General features: G+C 37.0%; 1 protein-coding gene across 4 annotated transcripts in view; it reads right to left on the bottom strand.

Moving 5' to 3' along the window:
- The window catches only part of RBBP8 (RB binding protein 8, endonuclease), a 114039-nt gene that overhangs the window by 32924 nt on the left and 53341 nt on the right, over window positions 1–27774 (bottom strand). For all 4 annotated transcript variants that reach the window (XM_023742054.1, XM_004387922.2, XM_023742056.1 and 1 more), the window contains 3 exons: window positions 15957–16023; window positions 3605–3780; window positions 841–945 (listed from right to left, as the gene is read on the bottom strand). In XM_023742054.1, the coding sequence (XP_023597822.1) occupies window positions 841–945; window positions 3605–3780; window positions 15957–16023 (348 nt within the window). The remainder of the gene's footprint in view (window positions 1–840; window positions 946–3604; window positions 3781–15956; window positions 16024–27774) is intronic.

Below are 27774 nucleotides of genomic sequence, written 5' to 3'. Positions count from 1 at the left end.
AGACCACTTCAAGAAACAGAATGATTAATAAGGTCAAATGTCACAGAAAGGTCAAGTAAAGTAAGGACTGGGAAGCAGTCATTTGATTTAGCAATCAAGCCGCTGGCGGCCTCTGTCAGAGTAGCTGTAGTGTGAGTGAAAGAAGAATGTGCGAATATGTGTTCTCTTTCTCTCCCCCCAACCCCCCAAGTCTCTTCCACCTTAGTAAACTGCAACTCTATTACTTTCTGCTGTCCCCCTTCACTTGCTGTTCCGGCCACACAGGCCCCTCAACGTTCCTCAAACAAGCCAAACAGCACTCTCACCTCAAGGTCTTTGCTGATTTCTCTACCTGGGATGACCTTCTCCCGGGACCCACACGACCCACTTGCCTCTTTCGGTCTATGCTCAAATGTCAGCTTATGAGAGGCCTTCCAATATCCCTTCTTATCCTGCTTTGCTTTTCTTCATAGTACTTGCCTCCACCTGACATGTATTTGTTTATTTTCCTTCTCCCTCAACTAGGTTGTAAGTTCCATGGGGGCAAGAGCTTTGCTTTGCTCAGTGCCTGGTACACAGTAGACACTCAAATATTTGTTGAATGGATGAGTAAACCACAGTAATGCCTTCTTTAGTTAAAATTATTAGCAATATACATTAATATGGATAGGGATATTAAAATGTATTATTAATAGGATAACATTACTTTCCAATATGAAAAAGACGACTGAACTACTAATAATATAAACAAAATTATATGGAAAATATTTTTCAAAATTGTCTAGTTCAGACTGTTGGCCACTACTGCCCACCATTTGTATAAACTTTAAACTTGTAAAGTAATCCCAGTATTATTCTTACTAGCCATGGGAGATTGACTTTGATTGCAAGTGTCAGCCACTAGAATTTCACTTTCCTTAGGGTTATGCTGTGGATGAGCTGAAGACTTTGGATCTTTTCTCAACTCTAAGGGAAAAAAGGAGAGAAATTATATATAAACAAAGAGTGAAGAAAAATATTAACGAAATTTTGATAAACTCCTTGCCATCGAGTTGATTGTGACTCATAGTGACCCTACAGGACACAGTAGAACTGCCCCATAGGGTTTCCAAGGCTCTAATCTTTACAGAAGCAGATCATCACATCTCTCCCTGTGGAGCGGCTGGTGGGTTCAAATCTCTGACCCTTTGGTTAGCAGCTGAGCACTTAACCACTGCACCAGCAATATAAATTTGTCTTTAAATACATTACAAACACTATTTTATTGATACAATTTTGATATTCTAAGAAGTAAGTTCTTTTAATTTCATTAATAAACGAAGCTGGGAAGTTAACTGGAGACAGAGTACTATAGTATTTTTATGCAAACAACACGTCTTCTACGTTTGTTGGCTAACAGCGGCCTCCCCCCGGCCCGCCCCGTGAAGTATTTTCGTAAGTGCTGCCATGCCAATTCTTTTCACATGTTGCTGTAAAAATATGGTACATAAGCTTTTCTGACTTAAGTCACCTCCAGTAAAAACATCTGAATGCTTTTCTTCTTTGTGTATTTGTCACAAATCAGCAGGTTCATTTAAAATGTATACTGCATTATATATCTCCACAATCTTGAAGTTTTTATTTTCTGGAAAGAAATCTTGAAATATGTTTATCAGAAATCATTCAGCTCTTTAAGGATTTAATTCAAAGAAATCCCAGAGAAAAAAAGAACTAATTATAACTAGAAAATATTAAAAAGCACTGTAAACTTTAAGATAAATAAGCAAGTGTAGACAGAAGAAAAGGACCAATCAGTCCTTAAATCAGTTTTATAATACTTTCCATGGTTCGAAAGTTATCCCAAATTTTAAAACCAACATTCCAGATTCCAAGTAAAAATGATCAGAATAAGACTAAAACAAACAAATTAAGTTTTTAAACAGTTACATGCTGTTTTCATACAATGAAGAAATAAACCAAAAGTATTTATACCAAAACCAAACCCATAGTCATTGAGTAGATTCTGACTCATAGCGACCCTATAGATCAGAGTAGAACTACCCTGTAGGGTTTCCAAGGAGCAGCTGGTGGATTCGAACTACCAATCTTTTGGTTAACAGCTGAGTTCTTAATCACTGTGCCACCAGAGCTCCAAAAGTATTTATACTGAATATAAAAGAAGACTTTCCTAATAAAGAAAATTGCTGTGATTTGTTTTCTGAAAATTTTTATCCACGTATTTAATTTAAACACAATCAAAATTAAACAGATGTTCTCTGTAATGATTCTTTGCCTGTCCGACAGCAGACTACAAGGTCAGTGAATGTTCATTCTAGATCCACAGATTTATATTTTAATTTAGATCCTAATTATGAGTAGGGTTTTTAACAGTTCTTCTGTTTTCCACTAGATGGTGATGCAAGATCAAATAAAATGGGGAAAAAAATTCCAGTATCTTCAAATATCCTCCCCTCTACCCTCTCAGGGGCCTTGGCTGCTAACCAAAAAGTTGGCACTTCAAATGCACCAGCTGCTCCTTGGAAACTCTATGGGGCGGTTCTACTCTGTCATATAGGGTTGCTATGAGTTGGAATCAAATTGGTGATAATGGGTTTTTGGTTTCGTTTTGTTTTTTTCTACCCTCTCATAAGAAAAAATCATGATACTTGCTTATAATAAATGGCACAGAAAGCTTGGTGAATTGTGTCAATTTTCCAAAATCAAAGAACAGGATCTACTTTTTTTTTTAAAGACCTAGCTTACCGACAACGATTTATTTGAATTATATAAACATCTCTAGGACTATGCAAACCTCTTCCCTCAAATACTTGACTTGTTATAGATAGTTTAGGTTAAAAGTCTTTACAATTTACTTTAGATTAATATTAAAAGGAATAATTATTGTATTATATCACATAATTTCAGGGCTACATGAGAAAACTGTTCCAAAGCAGTTAGCAAAAATGGTAACTGGTAGATAAATTATAAAGACATTTCTTGATTACCACTAACTGCTAAAAATTATAACAAATAAAAGTAAATAGTTAAAGATAGCTCCAATGGTGGAGTAGGTATGGTGAGAACTGGAAAGTACAAAAGTTTAGAGACAGGAAGACCTATATTTCAATGCTGACTCATCTACTTACTTGATAATTGATCTTGGGTGGATTATTTAACTTCTCTAAGCCTACCTTCTCCTCGCCTATAAAACAAAGGTAGCAACAGCTACCTCACAAGACTTATAAGAATTAAAATACATTAATAATGTATGTGAAGCACTTAGCATAATACCTAGCACACTGTAGGTGGAAGTTAATGTTACATTTCTGTCCTCTTTCCTATTATCCCACTCAGATATATACACATAAAGATTTTTTAAAATAAAAAGAGGAAAAGAAACTATTCACTATATTAATGAAATGCTGAGTGTTTACCTGTTTAGCTGAACAACACATGTCCATACATAATACAGGCATAAAATGTCTTCCCATTCCCACTAATGGGACTTAGAACTTTAATGTTAAATTCACAGTTGTAATATAAGTTACCTAAACAAAGGCTATCTTTCACTAAATTGAACAACACAAAAACTAATAGACAAGTTTTTCACAAAACCAGACAACTAAAATACAATGTCAATCCTTACCATTTGTACACACAGAGTGCTCCAATTTAGTATGTGTTTGTTCTACGTATCGGACGTGGAGGTTCTCCTTTCTTCGTAGCCGGTTAGCTCCAGAAAATGAAAAAGCTGTTATTGGTGAATCTGGAATAACATCTTCCTCAGATTCAAGTTCAGTGGCTTGATGCTGTTGATCATTCCTAGAGGAAAGTAATGGCAATTAAAAGAAAATTTAATTCAATGAATATTTATTAAAATATGTATATCTTGGGGAAGATCTAGCTCAACATAGATCTAGCGTAACATAGTTTATAAAGAAAATGTTCTACCTTCTACTTTGGTGAGTAGCGTCTGGAGTCTTAAAAGCCTGTGAGTGGCCATCTAAGATACTCCACTGGTCTCACCCCTTTGGGAGCAAGGCAGAATGAAGAAAACTAAAGACACACAGGAAAGATTAGTCCAAAGGACTAATGGAGCACAACCCCCACCGTCTCCATCAGACTGAGTCCACTACAACTAGATGGTGCCCGGCTACCACCATTGACTGCTCTGACAGGGATCACAATAGAAGGTCCCGGACAGAGCTGGGGAAAAATGTAGAACAATTCTAACTCACAAAAAAAGACCAGACTTATTGGCCTGACAGAGACTGAAGAAAACCTGAGAGTATGGCCCCCTGACACACCTTTAGCTCACTAATGAAGTCACTCCTAAGGTTCACCCTTCAGCCAAAGATTAGACAGGCCCATAAAACAAAACGAGACTAAAGGGGCACACCAGCCCAGGGGCAAGGACTAGAAGGCAGGAGGGGACAGGAAAGCTGGTAACAGGGAACCCAAGGTCAAGAAGGGAGAGTGCTGTTATGTCGTGGGGTTGTTAACCAATGTCATAAAACAGTATGTGTACTAACTGTTTAATGAGAAGCTAGTTTGTTTAGGCAACCTTCATTTAAAGTACAATAAAAAAAAAAAAAAAGTAGTACACAGAAGTGACCCCAATCCCTTTTAAACTTTTCCAAAAAACAGGAGGGAACACTTCCTAACCCATTCTATGAAGCTAGCATTACTTTCATACAAAAGCCAAAGACACCACAAGAAAAGAAAATTACACACCAATATCCCTTAAGAATATAGACGCAATAGAACCTTAGGAAGCAGTGAGTTTATGTCAGTGGGTGAGGAACAACTCTGGAAAGGACAGTGAGAATGATTGCACAACTCAAAGAATGTAACCAATGTCACTGAATTGTACATGTAGAAACTGCTGAATTGGTGTATGTTTTGCTGTGTATATCTTCAACAATAACAACAAAAATAAATTCTATAAAAATATATATAGATGCAAGAATCCTCAACAAAATAATAGTGAACCAAATCTAAAAGCATATTAAAAGGATTACATACTATGACCAAGTGGGATTTATCCCAGGAATCCAAGACTGGTTCAACACTAGAAAATCAATCAATGTAATACTCCATATTAATAGAATAAGGGAAAAGAACCACATGATCTTCTCAATCAATGCAGAGAAGGTATTTGACAAAACCCAACACCTTTTCATAATAAAAAAAAACACTGAAGCTAGGAATAGAAGGGAAATTCCTAAAAATGATAAAGAGCATTTATGAAAAACCCACAACTAACTCATACTCAGTAGAGAAAGACTTAAAAGCTTTCTCCTTAAGATCAGGATGCCCACTCTCACCCTGTCATTTAAAATTGTACTGGAAGTTCTACCCAGAGAAATTAGGCAAAAAAATAAAAGGTATCCAAATTGAGAAGGGAGAAGTAAAACTATCCCTTTTTTCACTGATGACATGATGCTAAATAACAGAAGACCCAAAGAATTCACAAGAAGCTACTAGAGCTAGTAAGTGAATTCAGCAAAGTGACAAGATACGAAGTCAATACACAAAAATCAGTCAGGTATTTATACATCAGCAACAAGCTGATGAAAAGGAAATTAGGAAAATAATTCCATTTACAATAGTGTCTAAAAGAATAAAACACCTAGGAATAAATTTAAACCAGAGAGGTGAAAGACCTGTACACTGAAAACTATAAAACATTACTGAAAGGAATTAAAGAAGACCTAAGTAAATGGAAGGATTCTGTGTTCCTTGGTTGAAAGACAGTATTGTTAAGATGCCAGTACTATCTAAATCTATAGTTGAACACAATACCCATCAAAATTCCAACAGCCTTCTTAGCAGAAATGGAAAAGCCAATCCTCAAATTTATATGGAACTCCAAGAGGCTCTGAATAGTCAAAATGATCTTAAAAAAAAAAAAAAAAGAACAGAGTAGGGCTCATACTTCCTTTTTTTTTAGAAATATTTTGTTCTTGGTGGCAATATACACAACCATACATATATCCATTCACAATTTCTAAACCAACAGGTCAATAACATTGGTTACTTACTTCACACTGTGTCACCATTCTAACTCTACCCATATTGTTTCATCACCATTAATTTAGGTTCTCTGGCACTTAAAGTTCTCATTTGTGCTTTAGATGAACTTTATAAAAGTGCTATGCTCCAGGCAAACCTTCTTTATTAACTAGGCTCAACTGTTGTTTAGTTTAATGATGACTCCACGGGACGGTTTCAGTTCAAGGTTCAAAGGTTATTTCCAGGCCTTAAATTCAGCAGTTCCCCAGTCTTAATGAATCCAATAAGTCTGGTTTCCATATGAGTTTGAAGTTCTGGGCCACACTTTTTCTCCTTAAAATTAGGATCCATCTATTAAGTCTTTGATCAAAACGTTCAGTAACGGTAGCCAAATACCATCCATTTCTTCTGGTTGCATGGTAACGGAGATAACAGTTTAGGGCTCATACTTCTTGATCTCAAAACATATAATAAATAATAATCGAAACAGTCTAGTACTGGTATAATGCTAGACATATAAACCAATGGAATAGAACTGAGAGTCCCAAAATAAGGCCGCACATCTATCGTCAACTGATTTTCATCAAGGGTTCTAAGTCTATCCAATGTGGAAAGAACCATCTGTTTAATAAACGGTGCTGGGAAAACTGGATATCAACAAGCAAAAGAATGAGCCTAGATCCATACCCCACACCATATATGAAAACTAACTCAAAATGGATCAAAGACCTAAATGTAAGAGCTGAAACCATAAAACTCTTAGAAGAACATGTACAGGTAATGCTTCGGGACTTAATTTTTAAAAACGAATTCTTAGATATGACACTGAAAGCATGAGCAACAAAAGACAAAATAGGTAAGTGGGACTTCAACAAAACAAAACAAAACAAAAAACCTTTTATCAAAGGACTTTATTATGAAAGTGAAGAAAAAACCTATAAACTGGGAGAAAATTATTGGAAGCCACCTATCAGATAGGAGTTTAATATCCAGAATACATAAAGAACTCTTACAACTTAATAACAAAAATCTAACGACAAACAATCTAATCAAAAAAATGGGTAAAAGACTTAAACAGACATTTCACCAAAGAAAAAATTCAAATGGCCAATAAGCACATGAAAAGGTGCCCAACGTCACTGGTCATTCAACCTGTTGCTGTTGAGTCAATTTGATTCATAGTGACCCTATAGGATGGAGTAGAACTGCCCCATAGGCTTTCCAAGGAGTGGCAGGTAGATTCGAACTGCCAACCTTTTGGTTTAATAGCTCTTATAACCACTGCACCACCAGGGCTCCCACTGTTCATTAGGGAAATGCAAATCAAAACCGTAATGAGAAATCATTTCACACCCACCAGGATGACTGATTAAAAACACGGAAAACAACAGGTGTTGGTAAGGACATAGAGAAACCAGAACCCTCATCCATTGCTGGTGGGATTGTAAAATTGTACAGCCACTGTGGAAAATAGTTTGGTAATTTCTCAAAAAGTTAAACATAGAATTAACATATGATCCAGCAATTCCACTCCTAGGTATATACCCAAAAGAATTAAAAGCAGGAACGCAAACAAATACTTGCATACTCACGTTCACTGCAGCACTATTCACAATAGTCAAAAGGTGGAAATAGTCTAAAGGACCATTAGCAGATGAACAGATAAACAAAAAAGCAAAAACAAAACAACAAAAATATGGTACACACATACAACGGAACGTTATTCTCATGCTACAACAGAGATGCACCTAGACAACATTATGCTGAGTGAAATAGTTCAGTTGTAAAGGGGCAAATACGTACTATTCCATTTATATGAAATATCTAGTATAGGCAAGTGTATAGAGATCAAAGTTTATTAATGGTTACCAGAAGTGGGTGTAAGGGAGGGGGAAAGGAAGGAACAATGCTTAGAGGACCCGGAGCTTCTATTAGGGGAGACAGAAAAACTTGAGAACAGTTAATGGTGATAATTGAACAACATGATGAACATATTTAATGTCACTAAACTGTACAGGTGAAGACTGCTGAAATGGCAAAGGTTGTTACCTGTATGTTTACCATAAAAAGAAACAGAAAAACTACTATACCATATAGAGCTACAGTGTAATCCCTTGTATCTAATGTTACATATCTAAATACAAGGATTAAAGAGGTATTTAAATGATTATAGTACGAGGTGGGGAAGAAGTGATGCCAAAAAGTGTAGCTGATGGCACCTGAGGTGAAATGAAAAGAATTTCAAATGGCAGAGATGAGCGGAGGACCCAGCAGTTTAAGTAAAAGCACGCAGTACTCTATACTTGTGTTGGAGAAGGACAATCTAGAACCACATAAAGGAGAGCCCTGATTAAGTGTGCACGTAATTTGGAAGGCAAGAGAAAAGGAATTAAGGCTTCAGAGCATGAAAGAAATGTGGTGATCTAGCAGCAATGTCTGGGAGACTAAACAGTCCAGGCAAGAGCTTCTGTGGGTTTGAAGTAGAATGTTGAAAGTAAGTATGGAAAGGAAGAGACCTATGTTAAACACTGTGGTCGCAGAAAATCAACACGGCTTGGCAAATGACAAATAAATGATGATAAATAATACTAACATTGATAATTAACAACATCTGTTGAGTGTTTACACTGCCAGGCACTGTTTGAAATGTTACATGTATCACAAATCTGTTAAGTACTATTACTTTCATTTTACAAATGAAGAAATAAAGATATAATATTTAAGTCACATACTAAAACAGTAACAGAGTGAGGATTTAAATCTAGGCAGTCAGACTTTAGGGACCATACTGGTATCTACCGAATGTGGTATCCCTAGTGTAGACCATGACTAGACTACAAGTGGGCTTCAAACTTTTGAATTTCTATCACTGCTTCTATCCATGTCCCCTTACAGTCTACTCTCAACACAGCAGTCCCAGTAATGCTTTTAAAACTTAAGTCATATCATGTCACTCCTCTGCTTAAAACCCTGCCACATTTCACCCATTTCACTGAGAATACAAGGCAAAGTGCTTTTAATGATCCACAAGGTCCTACATAATCTGACTGCCTCCCCTCCCCATTACCTCTCTGACCTCTTTTCCTATTGTACTCTACTCCAGCCATACTTGTTTCCTTGATGTTCCTCAAACACACCAGGCATACTCCCACCTTAGGTCCTTTGCTGTTCCATCTTCTTAGAATGCATTTCCCCTGGATAGCTACATAGTTAATTACCTCATCTTCAAGTCTTTGCTGAAATTTTACTTTCTCATCAAGACCTACTTGGACTCCCCCCTATACCCTAGTACTCCTGTTCCTTCTTGTTCTGCTCTATTTTCTTTCTCTACAGCATTTAATGCTTTCTAACGTATTATACAACTTATTTATTATGTCTATTGCTTACCTGATGCAGCCCTGCTGGCAAAGTGGTTAAGAGCTCAGCTGCTAACCAAAAGGTCAGCAGTTCGAATCTACCAGCCACTCCTTGGGAACCCTATGGGGCAGTTCTACTCTGTCCTATAGAGACATTATGAGTTGGAATTGACCTGACAGCAATTTTTATGGATTGCTTACCTGACAGAACATAAGCTCTAAGAGGACAAAAACCTTTGGTTTACTGAAGTATCCCAAGTACCTACAATAGTGCATGGCACTTAGTAGGTGTTCAAAAATATTTGCTGAATAAAAATATGACAGATCCCCAGATTCCACTGAAGAAATAGATTTGTGCTAATCTAGGCATATTCTCTTACCCAACTCAGTTTACGACTAATGACTGGGTTTGGAATGAACTGTGGTTACTGAGTAAAACAAAGCTAACTGACTTTCCCATGTCAAGGTCATGACTGACCTATATCCCAACCGATCCTTAGCAGTCAGGCATTTAGGCTCTACGTAACAAAACCAGTCTATTCTATTAGACTCATATCAGTTTGTAACACTACTTACAACCAATGCATTTAACATAATGAGAATTTTATAAACTATAACCAACAGAGATATATTTAAGACATTAGAAGACAAAGATCAATTTTTCCTGAGAAAGATTTATACCTTAATTTCTTAAATATGAATATTACTTGTGGTGTACAATTCTATATATGGAGGACCAATCTTTAGGGCTAATATCTAATTTTTAATCTCTCTATAATTATACAGTCTTACTCTTGAAAAAGAGAGTAAGCCAAAGCCATATAAGAAAGTCTTATAAATTAATGGAGTGTGAAATCTGACTTAGCTTTAACTAATCACGTCACAACCAATCTGCTTAATACTCATAAAAATTCAACCTGAAACATGAATGAGTCACAGGAAGAAACTGACTTCCTGGCAGTCAATCTAGAATAGCTGGCATCACAAAAGGAAAAAAAAAAAAAGAAACAAAAAACCAGCTCTAACTAGAGATATCCAAACTAACTAAACAAGTGCTGTCATAAAAGAAAAAAAAAAATCTAATGTTTTAGCCAAATTTCTCCTTTAAGCATTAGGTCTCACTTTGATTTTCTGAGAAAAGTTCAAATCACAGTTTTTACTGAAATTATGTACACTGTTCTCCTTTTACTTTTACTTTTAATGGCTTGAGAGTACATTCTTTTGGTTGGTTGTTTTGTTTGCAGGCCTCTCTTTAGATTCCTGTCAAAATTGTTTTAGTTGTTCATTTACCCACAGACCTAAAGATCTAGGGTTTGTCTTCATAAAGAATCTGTAAAAAACTTTTAACATTCAGCTTTTCTCCTTCTCTATTTTAAAGAACTTATATTTTCAATTAAAACATAATTTAAACCTAATGAAGCAATGGTATAGTCATCAAATTCATTAACATGTTTTGATTTCTGAAAAAGGGAAGGGGATTCCCTAAAATACAAACTAGAGAGTATACCAGATTTCAGCAACATTATAGAAATTATTTTAAGAGAGTTTATTAGCTAGCTCTGAAGGAAAGGAATCCCTGGTCTCTTGGAATTCAAGTAAGACTAATTTTTAAAAAAAGTTATTAGACTACTTGTTCCAAGGAATGCTTTACTGTGTATCTAGCTCTCAAGAAGCAACTGGATAATGATTCTATTGATATTCTCTCATTGTAAACAAAAAGAAATATAAAGTTGGTATCAATAAGACAGACTCCTAACTGAACAATATCCCTCACACCAAGAATTATCATTAACGAAAGAAATCTGTAGTGGTATGCCGCAGACGTTAATCGTTAGGTAGGTTTTCTTCAATAATTTATTAACGATCTTGATGCAGGGCACTGATGGAATAGTCATCAAATCTGTGAAAGACACAAAGCTGAGAATAAAAGCTAACCTCATATATAAAAAAACCAAAAACCTATCAATGTCGAGTCAATTCCGACTCATAGTGACCCTACAGGACAGAGTAGAACTGCCCCACAGGTTTCCAAGGAGTGACTGGTGGATTTGAACTGTCCACCTTTTGGTTAGCAGCCGTAACACTTAACCACTGAGCCACCAGGGCTATCAGCACACGAAGGATCCCTAAAAGCTGGAATAATAATGTGGCCGTATTCTTGTTACATGCAAGGTATAAAAGCCTCACTGAACTGAGTCAGAACAGAGAGGATCTGTGTAGGTTCTGCCACTGACACAAAGTGACACTGTGTAGGTAACCTTTTTAGTGTATTTTAGCACAAGACTATAAAAGGGCGAGAAGCCCTGGTGGCACAGTGGTTAAGTACTCAGCTGCTAACTGAAAGGTCAGCAGTTTAAACCGACCAGTTCTGTGGGAGAAAGATGGGGCAGTCTGCTTCTGTAAAAATTACAGCCTTGGAAACCCTATGGGGAAGTTCTACTCTGTCCTATCGGTCACTATGAGTCAGAATAGACTCAGTGGCAATCGGTTTGGTTTTGGTTTTATAAAAGGGTATGCAAACTCTGAAGTGAGGTCGAACTGGGTTCAAATTCTGGGTCTGGTACCTACTAGTCACACTGGGTAAGTTATTCAACCTTTCTAAGCCTTAGTTTCCTCATCTGTAAAAGTACTTTCCTACTTCCTTTTTGTAGGAAACCTGTGAAAATGAAACAACATGTAAATATAGGTAATTATGTAAAGATAGCCCAATGCTGAGAAAATAAGTAGGTATTTAATCAATAGTGCTATTATCTTAAAATGAAGTAGACCACATGATATAAGGTTTCTTCAGCAACTTACTATGAAGCCATGTCTCTGAAGTCCTAGATTTACATCAAAAACACCAAATTACAAGTAGAGGATGGAGACAGGGCTTAGGCATTGAGTTAAAGTTTCTAGTTAGCTTTAATGAACCACGAGTGATGTAATACATATATATTTTGACTACAATTATGTAAGTAAAATGATACAGAAAAAGAGAGGTGAAGAGTACTTCTCTAATGATCAGACTATACCTAGAATATTAACTTCTTAATTAAGACATTGACTAACTAAAACATTACACAGAAATGGCACTCTGAAGAGTCTTTAAGTAATGCCACTTGAGGAACAGTTAATGCAACAGAGGATATTTACCTCTAGAGAAGACAAGAAAGACTCAGAAGGGCCATGAGAGCTATCTTCACGAACATAAAAGGCCATCAAATGGAAAAAGGTTCCAGATGGTCCCAGAAAGCAAAACTAGAATCAACAAACTTAACTTGTAAGTAAGCTGATTTCTACTCAAGCCCATAAAGATTTTCTAATAATTTCAGTCAACTAAAATTAAATTATGACAGAGATGTTAAAACAGTGCTTATTATTTATTAAAGAAGTTGTACAAGGAATTCAATTTAGAAGAGAGGGTTGAATCAACAATACTAAAGTTCTTTGAAGTGTTAAGATTACAGACTTCTTTGGCTTTCTACTGGCCCAGAAGATTCAAAACAAAACAGCTGGGACCTCAACACCTAGCTTATATAATTATTTTCTTTCTGTGACTAGGAAAGTTGACACACTCGCTCTATTTATCTCTATATCTAAACTTTATAATAGCAAATTTCTTACTATAGTGTCACTAAATAAATGTCCTACCACATAAGGCATGATTTCAAAACCAGCCCAGGTAAGTTAGAATTACTGTACTTAACAAGCAGAATTATAAGTCAAATAATATTTTTTATAAAATTCAGGGGAATTTCAGGCACTAATAGCAGAATGTTACAGTGGTTTAGGTAGTCAGAGGGAACTAGGTTGCCTTTACAAAATGATACTTGCTACTTTTTAAACTATCAAAGGAAATTGTGTGTGTGTGTAGAACAAAGTACAAAAGAAGTTGGCTCATGAGAATTGTTACTATCTTAAACTTCAGGAGACAAACAAAAGACAGAATAGATCGCCTGCTACACTGATCTAAGGCATGACCTAAACAAAACACACATGCCCAGAACTCTCTGATTAGTCTTTATTGTAATTTCAAACTTCAGCCTTTATTTCCATTCTAAAATATCAATGAGCTTCAATAAGAAAAATCGTAAATTTGAGAACACTAAAAGTAAATGAATTCTAAACTAATTAGAATTCATACTTCTACCAATCAAATGTCATTATTTAGTTTTGATATACACCTTGGTTTCTGAGGCAATCATATATCTAACTCTGTATTAACCTTTATTATTTTATTTACCTCTACATACTTTCTATCTTATCAGGTATTCATAAATATCAAACTGATGTGTTGAAAATACCATAAGCTATAGGTGTTAAATCACTTCATACAACATAATGTAGGCCAACAATCATTTATCTGAAATACTTGAAAAGAGATGTGATTGGGAATTAAAAAAAAAATTTTTTTTAATGAAAGGTAATACAGAGCACATACAGGTTATTACATGCCACCTCCCGTGGGGTCTGAGGCATCATCCTGTAATCAAACATACTGATATTTTCACAGCAAAACATATGAATGTCACACATAGTGAGATTAAATAAAAGAGTATAAACAGCATCCTGTCCACTGAGATAAGGTTAGACTGTGAATGACATTTCAAAAAATCTTTTGGGTTTTACAATCATCAATAAGAGACTGAGGATCTGTTTTCTAGCCTCCCTTCAATATATAGCATGAGGAAAACTATAAGGTGTTGCTATCTCCATATACATGTTCAATAATCTGTTTGATCCCACAGCCTCCTTTTCCATCTGACAATTATCCCTCCTCAAAACTCCCTTTAGCTACCAACATTCAGTGGACTGATCACATGGGAGGAATATAAAAACTCTACTGGATACCCATTACCTAAAAGTATACTGATACAAATGTTAATTCCACCTATGAGACCTGTTTAAACAGAAAACAACTATTCTAAGCCAAAATAATACACCACATCTACATAGTTTACCAAGTTTTTGTATATGTCCACACAAACGCAATACCATTTTTAAGAACCCAGAAAAATAAACTAAATAAAAATAAAACTATCCTGAATCCTAACTCTTAAAAAAATATTACACATACTTTAAATAAATGGGAACTAAGAGCTAGCCATCTCTCTCCTCTGCATTAGTTACACCATACCCAGAAAAACATTTTTTTGTGTGTGTGTTTGTTTTAGACAGCACTGTATAGAACAAAGGCTCTTAAGTCAGAAGACAGAGTCTGAGTGATGGTCTCCTTACCTAGTAACTATGAGACTATAGGTAAGTTACTTGACTTTTGTGAGCTGTAGCTTTCCCATCTGTAAAGTAGGGATAATAAAGCTACTCTGTAGAATCACAGTGAAGATTAGAAATAATAAACATAAAACACACAGAAGAGCAAGTGGCACACAGGATACAAGTTACTATTTTATTCTTTAAGAGAAAGTGGGGAAGGAGGTGAGGAACAGAGGAAAGATGTTCTCCAGGCCTGAGAACTACATGGCAGGAAATACTCATTCAGTTTGCTTTTATGAAGCTTCTGGGACAGGGCTGGAAGGGAGGTAACAAAACTCAAATGTTTACTTGAAACAAACGTATTTTAATAATCTTTTATAATAAATCATTACAAAAATTAAAATACTTTCACTTAAAATATGGTTCTCTTTCTCTATATACTCACATACTAACTGAAGAGACGCACACATTTATACATTCTTCATATATACTCACAAACAACCCAAAATATAGTGATTTTCTTTGTACAGAACACTTCATAATTTTTAAACGTGAAATCTGCAATTGTTAATATACCTACTCCTCACTTACTATCTCATTATACATCATTTCACCTTTACGACAACAGTAAAAAATCTACTATCTACTTTACGTGTTAACGAGGAGCCAAGGCGAGAGAGGGAGGAGGAGGAGGGCAAGGATTGTGAGAGGGACTGAGGCAGCGCAGGCACCGGCAGTTGCATTATCTGGGTTAGGCAGAGTTGCTGGACTGGGCCTGTGGTGGGTGGTGCGCAGTAGGCAGGGTCGGCCAGGCTGCAAGGAGGTGGTGGGAGTTGGGGCTGCAGGAGTTGGGCGGGGGGCTCAGAAGTCTTCTTCCAAAGAGGCCTCTCTGCCACCTCTGCAACCTCCACCGGGCCCAAGTGGCTGGCCCTCCCTGCCCACTGGCACAGGAGCCATCGGCTGCCAAGGCCTGTCTCTGGGGCCAGCAGAGTCGGAAAGTGGAGAGCCAAGGTGTCGGTGGGTCTGCGTGGAGGCTTGGAGCATGGCCAGGTGATGGTGGGCCCCTGCTGCTCCCGAGGCAGCAGGCAACTCCCAAACACCAATACCACCCCCCAACCCCCGGCTCCACAGTGGTGAGGAACACGTGGTGGGGAAGGGGGGACCACGACATTACGCATCCCAAGATGCGCTGGGGGCATACGATGGGCAATGAGTGACGGAGGAGGGGAGGGGGGCCTGGTGCTGAAGACGCATGGCCCCTACTCTCGCATAAGGTAGATTTTCACATAATGACCTGGTCTTTGGAACCTAACCATACCCATAAGTAAGAGTGGGTGAATATCTTTATAGTCTGTATAGCTAAGTAAAATGAAGACAGAAAAGCTGGAAAAAATACTCAGTTTTCTGAAGCAATTTGGGAAAAATACTTACTCAATTTTCTGCTGCAGTTGTTCAGAAAGCTTTTTATTTTCTTCCTGTAGAGTATTCTTTTCATTCACTTAAATATAATGTGAAAGAGAAGGCACATAATAAATCTAATGTGAATAAGAAGGCAAATAATACAGTTTCATTAACATCTGTGTCAGGCATTTTTGATAAAATATTCAGCTATTATGGAGAAATTAGGATTTCTAATTCTAAGTTATGATATTACAAAAAAAAAAAAAAAAAACCAAAACAACAACAACAAAAAACAGCATTAAGAGGGTTAATGCCACTGTGGCAAAACTAATTTGTTATTAGGTAGTGACTCTTGCTGTTAGCTGCTGCCAAGTTGATTCCGACTCATGGTATCCCTATATGTGCAAAGTACAACTGCTCCACAGGGTTTTCAAGGCTGTGACCTTTCGGAAGCCTCCAAGGCGACTCTGGGTGGGTTTGAACCACCAACTTTTTGGTTAGTAGTCCAGTGTTTAACTAGTTGCACCATCCAGGGACTCCCAAGTAGTGATTACTATATCTCAAATTGTACTAGTTCCAAGTAAATGACTTAACTGACCATTTCATGTAATGACTGTGGGCAACAACGAAAGAGTAGTACTGGGGAGTATAGTCTGTTTATGCTGAGGTCAAGAAAACATTCCAGCTGGTTACTCAGCCCTTCTAATTTCAAATACCAGTTTAGTGAGAGTCACTTATCTTAAAATAAATCTGCCCATAAAAGCAACACAACACTGAATATCGGCGTAATTTTTATAATATAAACAAATTGAGTCAAACTTTCTTCTTTAGTCATACTATTTGCTTCATGGTGTAAGTAATTTTAAAATATCCACTGAAGTAGTACCTGTTTGCTTGAATCCCTCTCTAAATTTTCCTATCCATCTTTAATTTATAAAGCAGAAACCCAATATTGGGCTATAATTTCCACAGTAGCCAGCACAAAACTCTTTTCAGTACTTAGCATAATGTCATTGGACAAGCATGTATTTTTCTAACAAGTAGATTAAAAAAATCCAAGTCACAGTAAATACAATCAACTTCTACCAAAGAAGGTTAATCATATTCCAAAAATTTGGTAATAAGTCAGTGGTTTATAAATCTGACCGTATTTTCTTCCATTGAGCAAATTAAAATTTTTCCAGTATCTACAAAATCTGAGGTTACTAAACCATCTCCTATGGAGGATCTAAAAAAAAAATCTTATGATATGGACAATGATCTAAAGGACAGTGTGGTTCAATAAGAGGTAAGACATTATATAAACATGTTTCACACAACTGAAAGTGAAAAGGGCCTCTAGAGATGTACAAATTAAGTACTAAAGGAAATTCAAGGAGGAATAGGTTACTTTGAGTCCTTAAGATCAGAAAAGAATTCACCAAAGACAGGACAACTGAGCTGGACAAGAGACTATTCTATGCCAAGAATTAGTGGAACAAAGGAAGACTGGGTATAATGAATGGCAGAAAGTCTTCAATATCAGGCTTAGACATCTGAACTTTATCTTAAAGATTACCAGTTGTCATTTTTTGTAGCTGAATGATCTTCAAAGTTTCAGTTTGGGAAGACCGATCTGTGATTAAGTATAGCATATATCGAAGTGAGAAGTATCAACAAGAGGACAAGTCAAGAGATCATTAAAATAAGTAAGTATCTGGACTAATGTAGATGACGTAGAAGCAGGGAGTGAGGCTAGGCAGAAGCACTGTTACATAGGCAGAAGAAGTAGTATTTGGCAACTCACTCTATATAGAGGTGAGAGAAGTCAAAGATGACCTTAAATTTCTGATTAAGATGGTTTACTTGATTCTCCCTCTCCAAATCCAAATGGAATGACAAAACAACTCTAAAAATAACTCCACTGCAATACTGAAAAGCAAGGAAGGGTGCGAACGAGCAAATCAAAATTATGAAAAATTCCTGAATAATTTAAAAATAGACAGGCTCAGACTGGTGATAAAATCCAACGAAGAAAGGGCCTTAAAAAAAAAAAAAAGTTTTTCCAGAAGAACCTCACATTAATCCCAATATCAGAGATAATAAGGCCTGGAAAATTGCTGAATGGCTAAATAAAGAGTCGCTAAAACCATAAGGATAGATCTCAGGCTAACACCATGAAGACAGATCTCTAAAGCACAAGTTCTGACACAAGCGATTCCGTTAATAAATACTGAGACAAGGAAATCAGGTCAGTGCTCCCAAGAAATTTATAGGAACCACTAGAGAAGATAACCCCACACTCAAGATAAACTGCCCACAAACCCTACAGGAAAGCTCTCTGGCCAAATGTCTTCCTCTTGCCCTTTCGGCCACTGGAGTAGGGCTTCTGTAAATTCAAAGCTGCATTCATTATCAGCAAAGTAGGGATTATGGGTTGAGCTGATAAATTAAGACTGCACTTAACAAAACCAACCAGTTTAAAAACTAGATCTACAATGACAATCAATATTCAAAAAACATTTGAAAAAAATTAAAAACATTTAAAAGTAAGTTAAACAGAACAATTAACCCCTGGATAAATAGTTTTAATATATGAAACAAAAGATATTTTTTATTAAGTACAACTGACATCTTCAGAAAGATCTGAAAGGCTGATGGATCTATTAAAAAAAAAAAAAGCAACTGGCCATCATGAAAAAGAAACAAAGATCATCAATATTAAAAACTTAATAAATAGGATGAAAGCAGAAAAAATGTGATTGAAGATAAAATTAATATCTACCTGAGTAATTCTCCCAGAATTCACCACTAAAGAATAAAGTTAAAGTATAAAAGAAATGGATCCAACATCTGTCTACCATGAGTTTCAGAAGGAAAAACAGAATATATAAAGGAGGAAATACTCAAAGAAATAACAGAAAAAACTTCCTTGGGCTAAGCAAACACTTGAAGGTGGGGAGAGTATATTAGATACTCTAACAGTATTCTCACTACAAAACAATTAGATCCTGCATAAAAATAAAAACATAGTTTTTGCTAAACTGCTAAACTACTCAATTGCTGAGCTCACAGGCAGAGGTATCCAAGGGAGTATCGCACCACCACCAATCATCAACAAACACTGTGAGCTGAACCCCGAGCCCAAATGTTGGTATCAGCACAGGAGTAAGGTGGAAAGACTGAACCTGGGATCTCTAGGCTAAGCCAGAACCCCCGAAATGGAGCCAATGTGATCCTAATTCACTTACCATGACAGTCAGCAAAAGCAACTCATCTACAGATCCCTAAGTATTTCATATAATAAAATTATCTGAAATGGTAATGAAAAGTTTAGATTTAAAAGATGGAATCCCAAAATAAATGTACTAAAAGTGATTACAAAAAATGAGTAAGCAGTCAAAATAAGGACAATTTGAGTATCATAAAGAATAATGAACATAACTGATTGAAATACATTTAATACATAAAAATCCATTTGTCCATGACACTCACAAAAGAGAAAGCCCACTCCCACCAAAACCAAAATCTCATTTGTCAAAATGTAGGTGACTATTATATTAAAGACTTATTCTGAAAGTCAGCAATTAAAAAGAAAAAAAAAAAGACGTATCATGCCTTTCTAGTAGGAACTACTTTCAAGATAATCAAAAAGCACCAGTAAACGAGGTTGAATTCTTGTTTACAGAAGAATGACAGCTAAGTGTAGAAAGAATAATCGAATTAGAAAATTATCATTCTGCAATCTCTAATTGATTCAGGCAAGGAACACCAATGGATTGAAAACCATTAAAGATTAAGGGAGAATTGCATATTTCCAATGTTTCATAGTATTGCACACCTCTTCCCCACTCAGGTTACTTGTGGTGTGAGGGAAAAAACATAACTCTATAATGGAGAAATCTGGCTGCCATCTTAATCCAGGGATCAACCTTAGAATCCCTAAGATTGGAATAATCAGACAATATCTGACTCCTGATGAAACAATATGAAGTAGAATCACCTATGAAGTATTCTTGCAACAATAATGTTTAATCTGAACCTAATTAAGCCTTCAAATTCAATATCTACTTTACGAAAAATAAAGGAACAAGATAAAGAACATGATGAGAAAAATCCAGAAGGTGGCATATTCTAAAAAAAAAGGCTGTACTTCTTCAACAAGTTAATGTTATAGAAGAAAAAACAAGGGGGAGGGGGAGAAGCTATTCTAGATTAAAAAAAGACAAAGCAATCAAATACAATGTGTGGTCTGTAGTTGGACCAGGTTTGAATAAAACAGGGACAGTTGTGGATTGTCCATATGAATACGGACTGGCTATTAGAGAATATTAGCAAGTATGGGCAATTTTTGGTAAGTATGGTAATGGTATTGTAGTTAGGCAGAAATTATCCAAGTAATTAGAGGAAAAATGTCCTGATGTATATAACTTACATTAAAATATTTCAGTGTGGAAAAAAGTTGAAGTACATACAGTAAAATATAAACAACTATTAAATCTACGTGATGGGGGCACAGGTTTTTTTTCTTTTTTTACTATTTTCCCTACCTTTCTGTATTTAAAAAAAATTTTCATTAGAAAATTTAAAAAAATAGGTAGACAGGAAAAGGACCAAATAGAATTTTTAGAAATAAAAAAAATATGGTTACTGATATAAGATAACTCAGCATAATAGAAACTGTTCAAGAAATAATTAGTATACCAAACAAAAGATCTGAAGAAATTACCCAGGATGCAACAAAAACAAGGGTGTGAAAAATATGAAAGGGATGTTAAGCGTACGAAGGACAGAATGTGGAGGTCTCATCAGACTCCTAGAATAAAATAGAGAAGTTGAAGAAGACACAGTATTTGAAGAGCTAGTAACTGAGTTTGACAGCTAAAGAAGTGATTTCATAGATAACATATACTAAGCAGAATTTAAACAAAAAATGTAGAGGAAATTATACTAAAAATTATAGATCACCAAAATCGAACGAAAAAAAAAATAGCCCAGAGGAAAAGAACTGTTACCCAGAAAATAACCTTACAAGAACAAAGGTGAAGAAAAAGCAGCAGAGACGGGGGAAGATCCATGCTACGCCACATAAAGATCACTAACTCAAAAACTAAACCCACTGCTGTCGAGTTGATTCTGACTCACAGTGACCCTGGGAGACAGAGCAGAACTGCCTGGTAGGGTTTCCAAGGGATGGCTGGCAGATTTGAATTGCTGACGTTTTGGTTAGCAGCAGAACTCTTAACCACTGTGCCACCAGGGCTCCACAATATCACCAAGGAGCCAAGGAACAGAAGCTGATGAGACAAGGATCTTCCACCAGAGAGACAAGGCTTTCCTCAAGGCTTTCTGAATTCTCCCTGAATTCGGACTTCTAGCACTCTCAACTGTGAGAAAATAAATTTGTTTGTTAAAGCCAAAAAAAAAAAAAAAAAAAAAAAGAATAAGCATGAAACAGAAACATTTTCAGATAGAAAATGAGACTTTAGAACCAACACATTCCCTCTAAAGGAACATCTGAAGGATGGATCTTAGAAAGGAAAACAATCCCAAGAGACAAATAAGATACAGAAAGGAATAATGAGTAAAGAAATTGATAAACGTAGGCAAATCTTTTAAAAACTGTATGAATAATTTTTGGAAAGTATCTAATTTGTAAGGAGCCCTGGTGGTGCAGTGGTTAAGCACTCGGCTCCTAAACGAAAGGGTGGCAGTTTGAACCCACCAGCCACTCCATGGGAGAAATGTGCGACAGTCTGCTTCCTTAAAGATTACAGCCTTGGGGAGGCGAGGCCAAGATGGCGGAGTACTCAGACGCTTCCGGTGGACCTCTTACAACAAACATCCGAAAAAACAAGTGAATTGATTACATATGGCAATCTGGGAGCCCTGAATATCAAAGGTAAAGTTGAGGAACCGGACTGAGTGGCAGGGGGAGGGAGAGATGGTTCGGAAGCAGTGAGGAGTTGTCAGACCTGACCCGGCGAGAGCCTGAGCCCTTTAGGCCCGATCAGCTCCGGGGTGAGCGGTGAGGCAGTCAAGCGGCGGTGCTTGGGAGATGCATTTTCTGCACCGGGAGACACCCAGTGCCAGGGAGTCTACACGGCCACCCAGAACCAGTGAGAAGCAGCCCTGGATCTGCGAAAAAGATAAGTAGTTGTGTACAGCCTACCGTGTGGATCAAAAACACCCTCCTTAGGGAAAAGCCTCTCTCCCATTTACCTCCCCACTCTCTGCTCTGAACTGGATCCCAGACCGGCTTCAGCAACTGCTGAATCCCCTGGGCTGGAAATAGGAATCATCACACGCCCAGAGCCATTCTCCCTGCCTTGAAGAGTGAACAAATTAACAAACAGAGGAAAAAATAAACTGCCTAAGCCAGGAACCCAGGGTTGGCACACAAAAATCCTCAACAAATTCTAGCCAATAGAATTCAGCAACATATCAAAAAAGTAATTCACCATGATCAAGCACGATTTATACCAGGTATGCAGGGATGGTTCAACGTTAGAAAATCAATGCAATGCATCACATAAATAAAACAAAAGACAAGAACCACATGATCTTATCAATCGATGCAGAAAAGGCATCTGACAAAGTCCAACAGCCATTCATGATAAAAACTCTCAACAAAATAGGAATAGAAGGGAAATTCCTCAATATAATTAAGGGCATTTATACAAAGCCAACAGCCAACATCATCCTAAATGGAGAGACTTCAAAAGCATTCCCCTTGAGAACGGGAACCAGACAAGGATGCCTTCTATCACCACTCTTATTGAACATTGTGCTGGATGTCCTAGCCAGAGCAATCAGGCTAGAAAAAGAAATAAAGGGCATCCAAACTGGTAGGGAAGAAGTCAAAGTATCTCTATTTGCAGATTATATGATCTCATACACAGAAAACCCCAAAGAATCCACAAGAAAACTACTGGAACTAACAGAAGATTTCAGCAAAGTTTCAGGATACAAGATAAACATACAAAAATCAGTTGGATTCCTTTACACCATGAAAGAGAACCTCGAAGAGGAAGTCACCAAATCAACACCATTTACAATAGCCCCCAAGAAGATAAAATACTTAGGAATAAATCTAACCAAAGATGTAAAAGACGTATACAATGAAAACTACAAGACACTACTGCAAGAAATCAAGAGACCTGCATAAGTGGAAAAACATACCTTGCTCATAGATAGGTAGCCTCAACATTGTGAAAATGTCAATTCTACCCAAAGCAATCTACAGATACAATGCAATCCCGATCCAAATTCCATCGGCATTTTTTAATGAGATGGAGAAACAAATCACCAACTCTGTGTGGAAAGGGAAGAGGCCCCAAATAAGTAAAGCATTACTCAAGAAGAAGAACAAAGTGGGAGGCTTCACACTACCTGATTTTAGAACCTATTATACTACCACGGTAGTCAAAACAGCCTGGTACTGGTACAACAACAGATACGTGGACCAATGGAACAGAGTTGAGAATCCAGACATAAATTCATCCACCTATGAGCAGCTGATATTTGACAAAGGCCCAAAGTCCATTAATTGGGGAAAAGACAGTTTCTTTAACAGATGGTGCTGGCATAACTGGATATCCATCTGCAAAAAACTGAAACAAGACCCATACCTCACACCATGCACAGAAACTAACTCAAAATGGATCAAAGACTCAAAAATAAAATTGAAAATGATAAAGATCATGGAAGAAAAAATAGGGACAACGCTAGGAGCCCTAATACATGGCATAAACACAATACGAACCATAAGTAACAATGCACAAGCACCAGAAGAAAGAGTAGATAACTGGGAGCTCCTAAGAATCAAACACTTATGCTCATCAAAAGACTTCACCAAAATAGTCAAGAGACAACCTACAGACTCAGAAAACACTTTTGGCTACGACACAGCCGATCAGCATCTAATCTCTAAAATCTACAAGATACTGCAAAACCTCAACAACAAAAAGACAAATAACCCAACTAAAAAATGGGCAAAGGATATGAACAGGCACTTTGCCAAAGAAGATATTCAGGCAGCTAACAGACACATGAAGAAATGCTCATGATCATTAGCCATAGAGAAATACAGATCAGAACTACAATGAGATATCATCTCACCCCAACGAGGCTAGCATTAACCCAAAAAACACAAAATAATAAATACTGAGAGGTTGTGGAGAGACTGGAACACTTATACGCTGTTGGTGGGAATGTAAAATGGTACAACCACTTTGAAAATCAATTTGGCGCTTCCTTAAAAAACTAGAAATAGAAGTACCATACAATCCAGCTATCCCACTCCTTGGAATATACCCTAGAGAAATAAGAGCTGTCACATGAATAGGTATACGCACACCCATGTTCACTGCAGAACTGTTCACAAAAGCAAAAAGACGGAAACAACCTAGATGCCCATCAACGGATGAATGGATAAACAAATTATGGTATATCCACACAATGGAATACTACGCAATGATAAAGAACAACGATGAAGCAGTGAAACGTCTTCTAACATGGAGGAAGCTGGAGGTCATTATGCTGAGTGAATTTAGTCAGTCACAGAAGAACAAATATTGTATAACAGCACTATTATAAAAACTCAGGAAAAGGTTTAAATATAGAAAACATTCTTAGATGGTTACGAGGGTGGGGAGGGAGGGTGAGGGTTATTTACTAACTACACAGTAGATAAGAATCATCTTAGGTGAAGGGAAGGACAGAATACACTACTGGACTAAACCAAAGCTAAGAAGTTTCTGGAATACAATCAAATACTTTGAGGGACAGAGTAGCAGGGGCGAGGGTCTGGGGACCATGGTTTCAGAGGACATCTAGGTCAACTGGCATAACAAAGTTTATTAAGAAAATGTTCTGCATCCCACTTCGGTGAGTGGCGTCTGGGGTCTTAAAACCTTGCAAGCGGCCATCTAAGATGCATCAATTGGTCCCAACCACCTGGAGTAAAGGAGAATGAAGAACACCAAAGACACAAGGAAAGTAGTAACCCAAGAGACAGAAAGGGCCACACAAACCGGAGACTTCATCAGCCTGAGACCGGAAGAACTAGATGGTGCCTGGCTACCACCAATGACCGCCTTGACAGGGAACAGAACAGAGTCCCTGATAGACCAGGAGAAAGGTGGGGTGCAGAACTCAAATTCTAGTAAGAAGACCAGACTTAATGGTCTGACTGAGACTGGAGGAACCCCGGAAAGCATGGCTCCTGGATTCTCTATCAGCCCAGAACTAAAACAATTCCCGAGGCCAACTCTTCAGACAGGGATTGGACTGGACTGTGGGACACAAAGTGATACTCATGAGGAGTGTGCCTCTTAGCTCAAGTAGATACAAGAGACTAAATGGGCAGCTTCTGTCTGGAGGTGAGATGGGAAGGCAGAGAGGGTTAGGAGCTGGTTGAGTGGAAAGGAGGAGTTTGCTGTCACAGTATGGGGAGAGCAATTAGGGTCACGTAACAATGTATGTATAAATTTTTGTATGGGAAAAAAAAGAAAAAGATTACAGCCTTGGAAGCCCTATGAGGAGTTCTAGTTTGTCCTATAGGTTCATGAGGTGGATTTGACTCAATGACGGGGTTTGTTTTTTTTTTAAACCTAATTTGTAGGGTCAAAAAAATACAGTAATGAACTACTGAACAAAAACAGCATGTAAGTGGAGAAGAGAGTGATGTAAAGTTTTTGAATCAGTCAAAAGAGGGTTAAGACATTAACTTTATACTTTAGGAATACATGATAAAATTTCAAGGCTGACCAAAAAGAATAGAAATAAAGGGTTAAAATAAACAAACAAAAACCAATGAAGGATCAAATAAAAATGGAATAAGAACATAAATACTCTTAAAATTCAATAACTAGGAATAATAAAAACAAAAAAGAAAAGGCAGGACAGGGAGAAAAAAAGTAGCATATAAAACACGGGAGATTATGGAAAGGTGGCAGCAGTGACAATAGTGCAATTTCTTAAAACTGTCGGGCAAAAAACAGAAACAGAGCAACTAGATAGAAACACCAAAAATCTACAAGCAACATGAAGCCCTTAATACTTCTATTCTTATAATAATTTTGCATAGGATTTGGTCTTGATAATTTTTCTGTTGTTCATTTTTATGTAAAATTAGTTTTCCAGAACTTTTGAGTAATCACACTAGTGGTGTTGTTGTTGGGTGTCATCAACTCTACTCTGTCTCACAGCAACCCCACCTGACAGAGCAGAACTGTCCCATAGGGTTTTCTTGGCTGTAATCTTTACAGAAGCAGATCGCCAGGTCTTTCTCCCGAGGAGTGGCTGCGTGGGTTTACACCACCAACCTTTCGGTTAGCAGCCAAGCGTTTAACTGTTGCGCCACCAGGGCTCCTCTACTGGTGTTATTTTGAGACTATTGTGCTTGTACTACAAGATAAAGCAAACGTAACTAGAGGATATTTTAATTCTATCATTCCCATGTTCTTGAGAACCAGATTCTCAACAAGGAAGAAAGGAAATACAGATATAATAAAGATGAGGTCAGTAAAAGCTCTGTACTTTTGTACTTCAATTTTCAACAGGAGCTCATGAGGTATTTTATCTGTAATTCTGCCTATGTACTTCCTAGCTCCATCCCTGAAAGGGTGTGGAAACAATGACTCTTGCTTGGCATTTCTAACCAAGGAAAAAAGGGTAAACAGAATTGGAAAAGTAAAACAGAATTTAACTACCCTTGTGGATGTTTAAAACAAAGTAAGATTACAAATTCCATACCAGAAATTTTAAAAATCTGAAATAGACAATTTCTATAAAATTAAATTACTACAATTGACTCAAGAAGATACAGAAAACTGAATACAACAATAACCACATCTTAGACATTAAAAAGGTAGTCAAAGATCTAATCCTAACAACAGCATCAAGCCTAGATGATTTCACAGATATACTGCAATAAACCAAGGACTGACTGGTCTGAGATTATTTAAAATACAGGAACATACAGAAGATGAAAGGTATCCCAGCTCATTTTCTAAAACGGAACATAACCTTGAGAACAAAAATATGTGAAAAAAAATATATAAATGTACACATCTCAATTAAAATATTAACATATCAAACCTGTCCGTCTTAGAAATGAACCACTGGTTCAGCACTAGAGAATCAATAGAACTCACCACATTAACATATTAAAGAAAAAAACCCTATGATCCACTCAAAAAAAAAAAAAACACCACCAACCAAATCCATTGACGTTGAGTTGATTCTGACTCATAGCGACTCTATAGGACAGAGCAGAACTGCCCCACAGGGTTTCCAAGGAGCGGCTGGCTTGTGGATTTGAACTGCTGACTTTTTGGTTAGCAGCTGAGCTCTTAACCACTGCACCACCATGGCTCCTTGTAAAGCACTCAATAGACGTTAAGAAAATAATCTGATAAATTCATGATTAAAAAAAAACTCTTAGCAAAACAGCAACAGATGGAAATACCCTTAACTTGATTTCATTATCTACCACAGCACACTTAAGAGTGAAATATGACAGTCTCCCCTCCATCAGCTGTTACTATTCAGCAATATTCTAATGCCCCTGGCCAATGCATTATGCTGAGAAAAAAACAATATAACCAAAAGAAACTGTAAAACTAATTGAAAGAAGAAATAATGTTGTTATTATTTGCAGATGATATTTTTACCTAGACAATCCAGAGTAAAATAGGGCTAATTAGAGAGGTGTCAGGAGGGTAGCCTGATACAAGGCCATAAAAACTAGTATTTTTTCCCTCATACTTATATAAAAGAACTGGCATATATTTTCCTATATTGGTTTGGAATAACAAACATAAAATACCCAGAAATAATTTAACAGGAAATAAGATTTATATGA

The sequence above is a fragment of the Trichechus manatus genome, unplaced genomic scaffold, assembly GCF_000243295.1.
Source record: "Trichechus manatus latirostris isolate Lorelei unplaced genomic scaffold, TriManLat1.0 scaffold00199, whole genome shotgun sequence".
Classification (NCBI taxonomy): domain Eukaryota; kingdom Metazoa; phylum Chordata; class Mammalia; order Sirenia; family Trichechidae; genus Trichechus; species Trichechus manatus.
Note: the sequence above shows the minus strand (reverse complement) of the source record. Positions and strands in the feature narration are given on the sequence as shown.